Genomic DNA, 12,342 nt, shown 5'->3' on the forward strand with positions numbered 1-12,342 from the left:
CAGGAGAGATGGGTTCAAAATGATCCAGGACGGAAGAAGATGGGTGAGAATGATCAGGCAGAGCAGGAGGGGACACAATGGGAATATTGGCTTTAATGGTGATAATTTTATTGATAAAATAATCGTTCAAAGAATGACAGGGGGATTGAGAAGGAGCAGGGGAGAGACAAGCACGATGGGAGGTAGCAAGACTGTGAACAAGTGAGAAAATCTCACGGGACTTGTTGGCTGACAGGGCCACGCGCTCATTGAAGTATTTGGATTTGGCCGCTAAAATGGCTTTTTTGTAGGTATTAAGGAGGGCTTTGTATTTGAGACGGAGGGTAGGGCAGTAGTTGCGACGCCAATGACACTCCGAGCGCCTGAGCTCTAATTTCAGGGATTTAAGGTCACTCGAAAACCACTTGTGAGCGTCATGGGGGCGAGCCGATTTAATTTTTTGAGGAGCGACCTGGTCGCAAGCAGAGGAAAGCCAGGTGTTGATGGCGTGCGCCTGACTTTCCAGAGATAGGTGGGTCATGGTAGGAGCGGATGAAGACAATAAAGATGAAAGGTTATTAAGATCAGTCTTATTCCAGCTACGGGCCAAGATGTTTTTAGGCAGGGGAGCTTTCTCAACATGACCTAGGTGAATAGAAAAGGAGATCATGGAGTGGTCCGACCAAACACAAGGTAAAATAGAAGTGGGCGAGAGTTGACAGCGTAAGGACCAAATTTGGTCTAAAATGTGACCATGAATGTGGGTGGGGGCCAAAACATGAGGTAGGAAATTAAAACACTGAAGTGTGGCAGAGAAATCTTTGGAAGAGGAATCTTCCCTCGGATCACCCGGCCAAAAGTTGAAGTCACCGAGCAGGAGCAGCGAGGAATTATTTACCGCCAAAGTGGCCAGAAGATCCTGCAAGGAGGACACAAATAAAGGCATACTTTGGGGTGGGCGGTACACGAGGACCACCGTGAGGGGTACCGGAAGATTGAGAGAGCGCGCCACCAAGAAGTCAACACTGGATATGCGGGGGTGCGGAAGCAGCTGAAATTTCATAGAAGAGCGAATTATCATCGCCACACCCCCTCCAGTTTTTCCGTCAGGGCGGTCAGCACGAAGGGCATAGTGGGTACTAGGTTACATTTGGTATTCAAGGGGTTACATATGGAAAATCAACTGGCTTTACACGCCCTCAAGAGTCTTTTAGCCTAAGACTGTTCTGTCCACGCTACCTCTAGGATAGCTGCTCTATAAGGTTGACTTTACAACCATCACCATAAGGGTTGTTTGGACTGGTGCAAGGTGATCACTAGAATAGTGAACATCATATACCAGGCCAACTCCTCACACTCCCCGTTCTGCTAACTTATTTGTAGGGTTAAGGACATCCCTTTCAGGGCCCGAGTTTCATGGCATCAGTTTCTTGCATTGCTCTGCGTGCCTGGCGCGGAAAGTAGTGTACAGAACTGACGTCAGCGCGCGTGGGCGTGTCTAAGTAGCTCCAGCGACATCATCCTGGCGCCAGCGATGCATGTGGAGCGCGCAACGACACCTACGCACAGGGGTACTGCTGCCGAAAACTTTCCGGATCAAGTCTGATGCCTGGGGGTAATTCTAAGGTAAGAAATCTCACTACTAATGTTTCTTACAGATGTATAGTTTCCGAAGTTAAGTAACTTGTGCGTTAGGGCCAGCTTTGCTCTGCACCTGTCGAACTAGTTCAACAGACTGGACCGCAGCCGCCTGTCGTGCTAAGCCGCAGTGTCCACTAGGGACCCTGCAAATCTAGGGACTGTCATCTGGTCACAGAAAATGGGGACAACTTGCAGACCGAGACACTGTATCCAAACCAAGCACTTCTTAGACCTACACATTGTATAGGCTTTTACTATTATGGTGAATTCAGCTTTTTATAGTGAAAACATGTTTTCAGGCAGGGTAAATGCCTTGGATGGGTCCAGTTACATTATCATTATTATTTATGATGTAGCTTCTGATGTGTTCGACATGCCTTTGTCTTCATTGGATAAGATTTGGCCACCTCCAAGCAGTCCTCAGAAACATGTATCAATTTTATTGAAGTCTGCATGGAGCACAGTTTGTATGCCCAGCTGAAACTGCATTGTACGCCAACAGTAGGCGACTAGGGAAGACAGTCTGGCCCCATCTGGCACAAATATTAGTCAATCCGAGAGACCTGCTTAGTTATGATATCCAAGGCCTGGGTACAGTCTAATAGCTTGCTAACTTGAGGTAGTCTAATTTAGGCAGGAGGAGCAGGAAGGCTTTTGCCTGGGACAGTTTGACCCTAAAAGATTGAAACTCTTTCCCCTAGATTCTAGTATCCAGAGGGGATATGATGTTTCCTAAAGTTGTTAAATAACAGTAAGGTATTTTCTTGTGGGGTAAATCCCTCCTATTTAGAGTTTTCCTTACAGAAAATGAAGACTTGCATGCTTTATTTGTGTTTTTTCACAAAATTCTACATTTAACGTAAATTGCTGCATGTTTTTCAGCCTGTAAATATCAGCAGGTTCACCTGAGGACAATTGGTAGGGTGTGGCAATTATTCTGGGAATCCTGATCCCATCAACGCCCAGATACCCATTTGGGGCGACAGTGTTGCTATTTACAAATGCTGTTTGATCACAACCCGGTTTGCAAAGTGATATTATTATTATTATTATTATTATTATTATTAGTATTATTATTATTATTATTTAATTTTATAGAGCGCGTAGTCACCCATAAGTATCCCAGCGCTAAGATCAGTACAACTGAGGGTCATCGGAGGCCGGGGGGGAGCAGGATTAAGGAAAGAGGTGGGTTTTCAGTCGTTTCCTGAACCGTAGGTAGTTAAATTAGATTCTCAGGTCCAGGGGAAGGGCATTCCAGAGGCGTGCAATGTGGACCGAGAAGCGCCTTCCACCTGTTCGGGCCTTCTTGACTCTGGGACTGACGATGAGATGTTCGTGGTCGGATCGGAGGGATCTGGGGGCTTTGTATGGTTTAATACATTTTTTTAGGCTTGGAGGGCCTTTGTTTTGAAGCAGTCTGTGTGCCAGGCAGAGGGCCTTGAACTTCACACACTCTCTTACCGGGAGCCAGTGGAGGCGCTTCAGAGCCGGTTTGGCCGAAGCTCTGGCAGGGGTGTTTGTAAGGATCCGGGCAGCAGCATTTTGGACCCTTTGTAGTTTGTTCATGGTTGCCTCCGGCGCCCCTAAATAGATGGAGTTACTGAAGTCGAGCCTGGAAAGTATCAGGCCTTGGACCAGCAGTTTTTGAGAGTTGGGGGGGGGAGTAAGGGCAAGATCTTTCGAATTGACTTGAGGAGCCCGAAGCACGTCCCGGCTACCTTTTTTGCTTGTATTGCAAATGATAGATCCTTATCGAGCCAAACACCTACGCTTTTTACCTCCGGTTTTGGGTCTGGGAGCGGGCCGAGACAGGTTGGCCAGATGTTCTGTAATAGAGAGGGCCCCTTCTGACCCAGGAGGAGAATATCAGTCTTTGAACCGTTAAGTTTAAGAGATGATCTGTTCATCCATCCTTGTATCTGCGTTAGACAGTTGTAAAGTTGATAGAAAGTTACAGTCCCACCAGGTCAGTGCTGTTGGGTATACTTTCTTGTGATTTTCCCGCAATGTGGCAAATAGCAGCCTTAAGGCCTGGCCAGAATGAATTAAAAAAAATTCTTAGTTGGTCAAAGAAAGCCCAGATACAGAGCATACGCATTTTGGTTTAACTCTATTCCTCATTGCAGGCTTCAAGATTTTTCAAGTACCCGAGTAGAGCCGGACTCCCTGTACCCAGTCACTCAAACCTCCATTTTTAGAGAGTTGGCCAGAGTACTCTTGAACATCAAAACTATGACCTAAAATATCACCACAGGATAACGTTGGATTGGGCCTCAGTGTTAAACAGTTTTCTTCCACGAGGGAGCTCTCCATAGTAGTATTTAGGGTTTGTTCTCTGCCACAGCAGTTGCTGGGACCTACAGATTGTCTTGGTAGATCATAGGTTTAGGGAATTATTTTGCTGCCCTGTCAAAGTACTTTCCTTTTCTGAAATTAAAATATAAAATATTGCCCAGACGTGAGTCCCATGCACTCCACACCACTGGATTCAAGCAAGCTGGGCTGAAGAAGGCTGGAATGCCAGAAACCGGTCCTCGGAAGCTTGTTTCCGGTCCAGGGAAGGCATGGCTAGGCAGTTCGTGCTGGACTGTTCGCATGAGGCACAGGGTCAGACTGATTTGCATATGGTCATGTCTGAACTGGGGTGGTGTGGAGTGCAAAAAAACAATGGATTTGGGCCCAGATCTCTGTACTGGGGTGAATGTATGACATTGATCTGCATTCTGCCCATCACCTGTGGTTTTCGCATTAAAATATTGATGGCACATGAATGTGTCATCTATTGTACTGTATTTCAGTTTGAGTTTTAGTACTTTCCCCTACTTGAGTTTGTCTTGGCTGCTAACCCTCCCTACCCTGAGAGAGTCCAGTGCTAGAATCGTCTACTTGGCATTTTTATTTATAGTGGAATAGTATTCTGTTCATTGGACAATATTAAATACCTTACTCACTCCGGTAAGGAGCAGGAACCTCTGGTTGCCCATTGTCCTCAAGAAAAGGCACAATAGTAGTTTTCCCCATAACTGCTTTTGAGGAAAGTACTGACACATGAATGCCAATGCATTGCTTGTTACATGTGAATACATGTGTTAATGGATGTACCATTTTAATATATGTTAATAATGCCTTTTTTTTTTACATTTTTCAGCATGGTATAACGCAAGCTAATGAACTTGTCAATCTGACAGAATTCTTTGTGAACCATATTCTTCCAGATTTAAAGTCAACCAATGGTAAGTGTTTTATTTTTACTAAATGAATATTGTGAGGCTTATAATAACTGTTTCTTATTACTTAATCACGATATAATTCCAAATGATTGGGGATGAACATGTTAAGAGGCATTTCTCCACATGCTTAAACCGTTGATGGCCCTTGTACTTGTGATTTTGTTTGAGGTGCCCTAGTTTGATAAATTATTCAATAATTTTAGAAACTTAAAGAACTGCATTCTTTTCCTCTGGAACCTGAACAACCATTGCTGCCTTGAGAGCAGGGTCCCATTCTGCTTTACTCTGCTCCCAAGCCACTTCTGACGTCTCTGCAGCCTGCTCCAGTAGCTATTAAAAGTAAGGTATTGTTTGCGCTGCCTCTACCTGAACACGCACAAGTTCCTTAGCTAAAACCTTCACTCAATTTTACTCAAATTTCTTTTCCAAAGCACGAAGTCTGCTTTTATGCCACAGGGTTGCTGATCAGGAAGACAATTTCATAGGGGATTAGTACAAAGAAGGAAAAAAGTATAATTATTTATACATATATATTAGATATGTTTTATTAGGTCATAGAGAAGTCCTTTGCCATATTAGCCCTTTATAAAGAGGTAGAGAGGCAATGTTTCAGCAACAACTATGAAGAGAAACTCTGGAAGATTTAGACCATTAATTTTGTCCAGGGCTCTTGACCATAAAAATGATATGCCCTGCTCCAACCATTGTTGGTTACATATAATAAAAATATATGGTCAGAGAGGGCTTGACTAAGCAGACAAAAGTAGATCAATGCTGGAGTGGTAAGTTGTTCTTGGAGCCTTTCTTTGTTTTTTTTGCCTTTTAACCATGACCAGGCTTACTGTGACATCTACTACACTTAAGCCTTAGGTACCCCATCTCTGCTATCCTTTTTTTCTCATGTATTTAAATACTTGGATGTGTCTCTGAAGTTATTGTGTGAAAGCTCCTGCTATCCCCCACTTGTAGATACAATGAAGGAGGTTGGAAAAGCAGAAATTACGTGCAAAGTTTCAGTTTCGTCAGAAGCATTGGAAGATGGTGGCTGTGACAGTATTGGTTCTGCTAAGTATCAAGTGACTAAGCCCAGGCTCCCCAGCTTTAATTTCCTTACTCTTGTACCACCTCAGTGAAGCAAATGCTGATCACTTCTTCCCTGCTCATCACTTTGTTTAGGCAGTCAGCCTGACCTCTCCAGCCGGAGAAAATCCATTGCATAGCATAAGTGGTTTTCTAGGAGTGGCGTCTCAATATGCTGGGTATAACTTAGTGGTTTGCCCAGAGCTTCATTCGGGGATGATTACCTGAGCCATCTTTTCTTCAAGCAAAGAAGGGCATGCAGGAATGGTTTCTTGCCAAACCCCCAGAAAGTAATATAAAGTGTGAAGGTTTGCCCCATTAACTAATGCATTTCCCCGCACACACACGAAGATGGCATAAAAGCGGCACCCATGGCACACAGTCCTCCAAACACTACTGGGCTGGAAACGAGACAGAAATACATCGCTGCTGCTTCCTGGACCCAGCAAAGAGCGGCTGCACCAAAGACTGGACTTCATCTGCTGCACCCAACGTCCCCGCTAAGGGGACTGTTCTTGCTGTGCCCACTCATGGAAAAGAGCTCCACTTGTGCCAGTACGGAAGAAGTGGCTGTAAGAAAGTGGCTCTATATATACTGGACCAAAGTAAGGTATAGTGTGTATAGAGTCCCCAATCCCCAGAGGTATAACGGAGGTTAAAGTCTGATCTGACCTTACTCTCTAAAGTGGTAGTTTGGTCGAGCAGTAAGGCAGTACCAGAGCACAGTGTAAAGCATTTGTTGTACACACTAAGTCAGCAAAAGGTTTCACACACTCAAGAACTGAACTCTAGGCCAATTGTTTTTATATCCACAGATATATTTGTTTTATTTTAGAACCAACATGTATCAAAATATACTGTTCGAGGCATGTGGGCTGCTGAATTCATATCTTCGCATAGATCGCCGCTTAGTGTTGGGTCTGGATGTTTGCACCTTGTTGTCTTGGAAGAGTCTTCGAAGTATCACAAGATAGGTGACTCCTCCCCTGGACTACAGTGCGCATGGGCATCTTCATCTTCAGATTGTTTTTCTCCGCCATTGGGTTCGGATGCAATTCGACAACTCCAACTTCGAGTCCGAAGTTTTCCAATTTTCCAAGGCCAAGAACTTCACACTTTCTACGGTATTGTTTCCACTTGGTACCCCTCGACTCGACAACTCTTACCATCTATATCTGGTAGTAGACGCGGGCCGTAGGGCCTTTTCGATGCCACGTGGGCCTCCTGCTGATGGAAAGGACCCCGTTCAAAAGATGCCCACAACGTTGATCCAAGTTTCCACGTAGCGATATGCATACAGTATGCAACAGATGCCTATCTCCGGAGCACAACGAAGAAGACTGTCCAGCTTATGCTCAGTTCCGGTCGAAGAAAACCATCCAGAACCGAAGAGCTGCTCGACAAGCGATGCAGCGACGGACACCTGAACCGAACAACATTTTCGGCGACTAACATGAGCTCCCAGAGGCAACGGACTCCGACCTAGAGCTCATCATGGTCGAAGACCAGTCTGACTCAGATGACGACATCCCACCGGGGCAAACAGTGAATACCAAAGCCCCCTACCCTGCCTCCACCTCCAAACAAGGCTCCGGTCAAAGCATCGCACAAAAGCCTTAGCCGCGACCGAAACACCGCTTCAGAAGCCCCGCCTTCCGGCCCGGCTCCGAAGACCATACCCAAGCCTTCCGGTACCCTGGGATCGGGCAAAACACTTCCCAAGAAGGCGGTAGACTCCAAGAAGGCCTCAGAGCCGAAACAGGGCGCCGACACTAACAAAGGTCGTCGAGCCGAAGGTCGTCGAGCCGAAGGTCGTCGAGCCGGAGAAGGTCGTCGAGCCGAAGAAAGCTCAACAGAAAAATAAAAAAAACAAGCGACCGATCCAAAACAATCGGCTCCGAAGCCACGGACAGAAGAACTTTTTCATCCTGATCCAGTGAGCCCAGAACAAAATAGACTGTATATAGACCCTTATACAAGATACATATCAGTTTATAATAAAAACAAGAGAAGACTGGACATTGAAGCTCCTTCTCCTGTTCCTCCTAAGAACAAGCATTTGCAATGCAATAGGTCTCGCATTTGGAAAGTGTGAGCTATTGGTATTGTAAATGACTAATTTTTTTAATATGAGTTGGCTTTGAAAATCTATAAATTAATAGCATTGTTATTCACAAAGCCAATAGCTTTCACTTTCCTAATGTGAGTCCTATTGGCTATGGCAATGCTTATTGGTAGCAAGCAAGGACAGTGATGTGGTGGTGTCCCTGAGTGATGTGGTGGTGTCCCTGAGTGATGTGGTGGTGTCCCTGAGTGATGTGGTGGTGTCCCTGAGTGATGTGGTGGTGTCCCTGAGTGATGTGGTAGTGTCCCTGAGTGATGTGGTACAGCAGCACAGAGACTGAAGCTAAGAACACACAGGGTTGAGTGCTACAAAGCGCGTTCAGTTTCAAAGCACAGAATGATGGAGCCCGGAAAATGCAAGGGGAAACAGGAAAACCCAGGGAGAGTGTATGATAATGAAGAGATGTAATATCAGGATGGCATCAGTAAAAGTGTGTGTGGCAGCAGCCTACAACAAAGCAATACATCAAATTACACAAGCTTCTATGGGTAGGTGGGGCTCCTATGTTCTACGCACAATCTAGGCACATTCGACTAACCTATTTCAAACTTCTAGGATTGGCTATTGCGGACTACTACTGACAAACAAACCACTTGGAAAACCATTCACTATTTTTAATTCATTCTATTGTACATTTTTTTAACCAACTTCCTCCTAAACTGGGCCACAGGCTTAAAATGCAGGTGGCACGATCTGTGCGGATTTTGCTGCTGACTTATTTATCTTGCCATTATTTCCTCATCAAATTGGATGAAAGAATACGCCTGGGAATAAGGCATTATAGCTTTCTGTCTTTGTTCTCTGTTGAGAGGCACTGCACATGTAAAACTTGTAGCAAGACAGGCGCCAGCTTTTCTGTTTTGGGATGTAGGGAATGTTATAAATGTTAGCACGTGGCTTGTCTGCTTTGATAATGAGTGCAAGGAACGCCCACCAGGAGACAGTAGAACCCAGAGATGAATCCTCTAAGGCTTCGGAGTTTATTTAGTTAATACTGCACCCCACGGGACCTGCAGCAGGTACAGCAGATGGCAGGGGTAAAATCCTACCGCTTTCAAACTGCTGAGGGTTTAGTCTGTTATGTGTTAGAGACGCACTGGTTCTCTTGATGCCTATTGGTGCAGTCACTAGAGTACTGTATTCAAGCGAAGTTTCAAGAAGAGGGCACAGGAGGCATGGAGGTGACCAGCTGAATCACTATTTCTTTCCTCACCACTGGGTCTTTTAAACAAGTATTAGTGGAGAGGCTTTGGCGCTGCTGACTCGAGAGTGGGAGATCCCAACTCGAGTCTCTGCTCCTCAACATCTTGGAATTCTCGGAAAATCACATAATTTCTCCTGGTGATAAGTTGTCAATATATATGTGCTGCAAGACAAAAAAAGCATGGAATGAGACGCTTTTATGGACGCTCTATTAAATAAAAAGCCATGGTGACTGCTGCTCGATGCTGTGGTGGAAGTGGGAGGGGGTGGGGTGTTTTTGCAGACGAGCATTACGGGCCCTCTAATGGGGCACTTTAAGCAAAGAAAGTGAAACCAGCCACCACATCCACGGAGATTGCTGCTCGATGGTGTTTTGGAGGTGGGAGGGGTGTTCTTTGCAGGGAAGCATTATGAGCGCTGTAACGGGGCGCTTGTAGAATAAAAAAATAGGAAGGAGACACAGGGCGAGACACAGGAAGCCAGGCAGGACTGCTCGGGACTGCCTGCTTGAGGGCGGGGCCACCAGCACAGACAAGAAGCGGACGGCAGCCTACCCCGCACTCCTGTGACGAGGAGGGAGCAAGCGTGTGATCCTGCGTGGCTCCCGTGCTAAGGGAGAGCCCACGCTGCTGGGCCTGGACCTCTGCCGCGATGAGTCTGGGAAGAGAAGCGGAGGGGGCTCGAGGCACATTGCCGGTGGCTGCCCCAGCCGCCTACCAACCCTGTGAAGCCGCCGCCACCACCGCGGGACGAGAGGAGTCCGACAGACCCGGTGAGTGTGGTGGGGGGTGTGTGTGTGTGCACGTGAGCCCGGTGAGTGGGGGGGGGGGGGGTGCGCCTGAGCCTGGTGAGTTGGGTGGGGTGGGGGATGTGCCTGGTGGGTGGGGGTTGGGGGGTGTGCTTGGACGCAGCGCTTCGCGCTGCTAACACCAGCTCGACCTAATCAAGCCAAACACGAAAGTCATAAAGCTCGCTCACAACAGCAGAACGATAATTGTGAGGATTAATCTTGCTTACACGTAGATGAACACAGCGTTTTTGGCTTGCATGTAAACTGCCGCCAGCTGAAGCGCGTCCACAAGGTGAAATCGCCGAGGGCTTGCGCGTGCCCATCCCCTGTCTAACATTCCCAGCAAGTGGATAACATAAGGTCTTTCGCGCTAACACTAGCTCGACCTAAAAAGGACTTCGGGACATCCCCTTCAAGACCTTTCCCACCTCCTCCTTTCACTCATGACATGCCTTATGTTCCATATTCTCCTACACCACCACATTATGATGAGGGAGAAGACATGGGTGTAGATCCTCAACAGGATTTTATAGACCCTGATAATCAAGGAAACCAAGATTACACATGGGACGATTCGAATGACCCTGGGGACCCATATAATACACAACCCATACCCGATCCCTCAACATACCCCACAAAGCCATCTCCTACTGACGACACTGATGCTTTTAACCAGCTTCTTGACAGAGAAGCTCAGTATCCTATTGTAGAAAAGCACACTGACCCTGTAGAGGAGGATTTCCTATTTAACACCTTCCCAACATCAGAGAAGAGTGCACGTATACTCCCTATGCTGAAGGGAGTACTGAAGCATGCACCAGACATCTCTAAAGACCCAGCCAGGGCGAGTGTTCTCAATCCTTGAATTGAGAAGATATATAAACCAGCACCTACAGACCCCTCTTGTATCAAGTGTCAGCTACCACTAGACTCCCTACTTGTTTCTAATGCCAAGAAAAGGGCAAATTCGCAAACAGGTGATGCCCCCCTCCTGACAAGCAATCAAAAATTTTAGAAGCCTCAGGGAAAAGGGTGGCTTTTCAGGCAGCAAACACCTGGAGAATTGCAAATACACAAACTCTCCTGGCACGCTATGATGAACTGGAGGGATTATTACAACACCTACCAGGAAGGGAAATTCTTCACTAACGCATCTATAAAATGCGCCCTTGATGCAGCTGATACAGCCGCTAGGTCTGTCAAGACTAGTGTGTTGCTACGCCGGCATGCCTGGCTCCGCATCTCAGGTTTTAAAAATGAGGTCCAATCTACTATACTCAATCAACCCATTAACCAGGATTTCTTGTTTGGCCCTGCTGTTGATACCATCTTAGAAAAGATGAAAAAAGATACTGACACCACTAAGTCCATGGGTGTACTTCAATTCCAACAGTCCAGGAGCTCCTTTTGTCGCTCCTCTTTTTGAGGCTCAGGCAGAAGCAACACATCCCAAACCTCTTCATCATTTAAAAGTATCGCACAAGGCAACTTTAATAGAGGTTCCAATAGAGGGGGTTACAGAGGAAACAATAACCAGGGCAGAGCACGCGGTGGTAATAACACCAGAGCCTCCACCGCCAACAAACAGTGACTTGTTCACACTCCCTCCAGACCACTTAACACCAGTCAGAGGCAGAATATCACAATTCCTACCAGTCTGGAATGCCGTTACCACAGACCGGTCCAAAGAACACTTATTTTTAGAAACAAAGGTCCTAAGCCTACAACATCATTTCAAAACAATGTAATATAGACCACAATCGGAAACTATATACTATTTTCTTATACCCAGCCGGGCAAAGAATTTATTTCGTAAGATTTGACAAATATTCAAAGTATGAGATACAATTTGACAACAAACATTTATCGTTTGAAGTAAGGCACAAGCCTGTGCCGTACTTAGAAATAGAAGAAAGTTATAGGGAAAAAATAAAGAAAAGAGGAAAGTTTACTTCAGGCAAGAAGTGAGCGAAACTGTGTACTGCTTCACATTCAAATTGACAGTAATTCCCAGAGTAGTACATACAGATAGAGGTGTTCACAAATAAACTGTGTCTACTGAACAAAGTCGACGGCATTTCGATCCCTGGCTCAAATTAAAGTGGGATCATCATCAGGACTTAATGAATTGCCTGGTATTACAAAATTGTATGCGCCCTCGAGGCCGGAATATTCGGGTTGCACGATGATCTACTCGATCGGGCTGGGTGGCCGGTTTCTCAGTATGGGGTAGTTAATGTGGATTTGAGAGGGTGATGCAATTTCAAATGTCGAGGCAGTTCCGTGTGGGA

General features: G+C 46.0%; 1 protein-coding gene across 1 annotated transcript in view; it reads left to right on the plus strand.

Annotated features, from left to right (window-relative positions):
- Positions 1-12,342, plus strand: part of CSE1L (chromosome segregation 1 like) — a 276,453-nt gene that overhangs the window by 130,441 nt on the left and 133,670 nt on the right. The window contains exon 13 of the mRNA XM_086932619.1: positions 4,772-4,856. Coding sequence (XP_086788745.1) covers positions 4,772-4,856 — 85 coding nt within the window. The remainder of the gene's footprint in view (positions 1-4,771; positions 4,857-12,342) is intronic.

The sequence above is a fragment of the Lissotriton vulgaris genome, chromosome 7 (assembly GCF_964263255.1).
Source record: "Lissotriton vulgaris chromosome 7, aLisVul1.2, whole genome shotgun sequence".
Taxonomy (NCBI): domain Eukaryota; kingdom Metazoa; phylum Chordata; class Amphibia; order Caudata; family Salamandridae; genus Lissotriton; species Lissotriton vulgaris.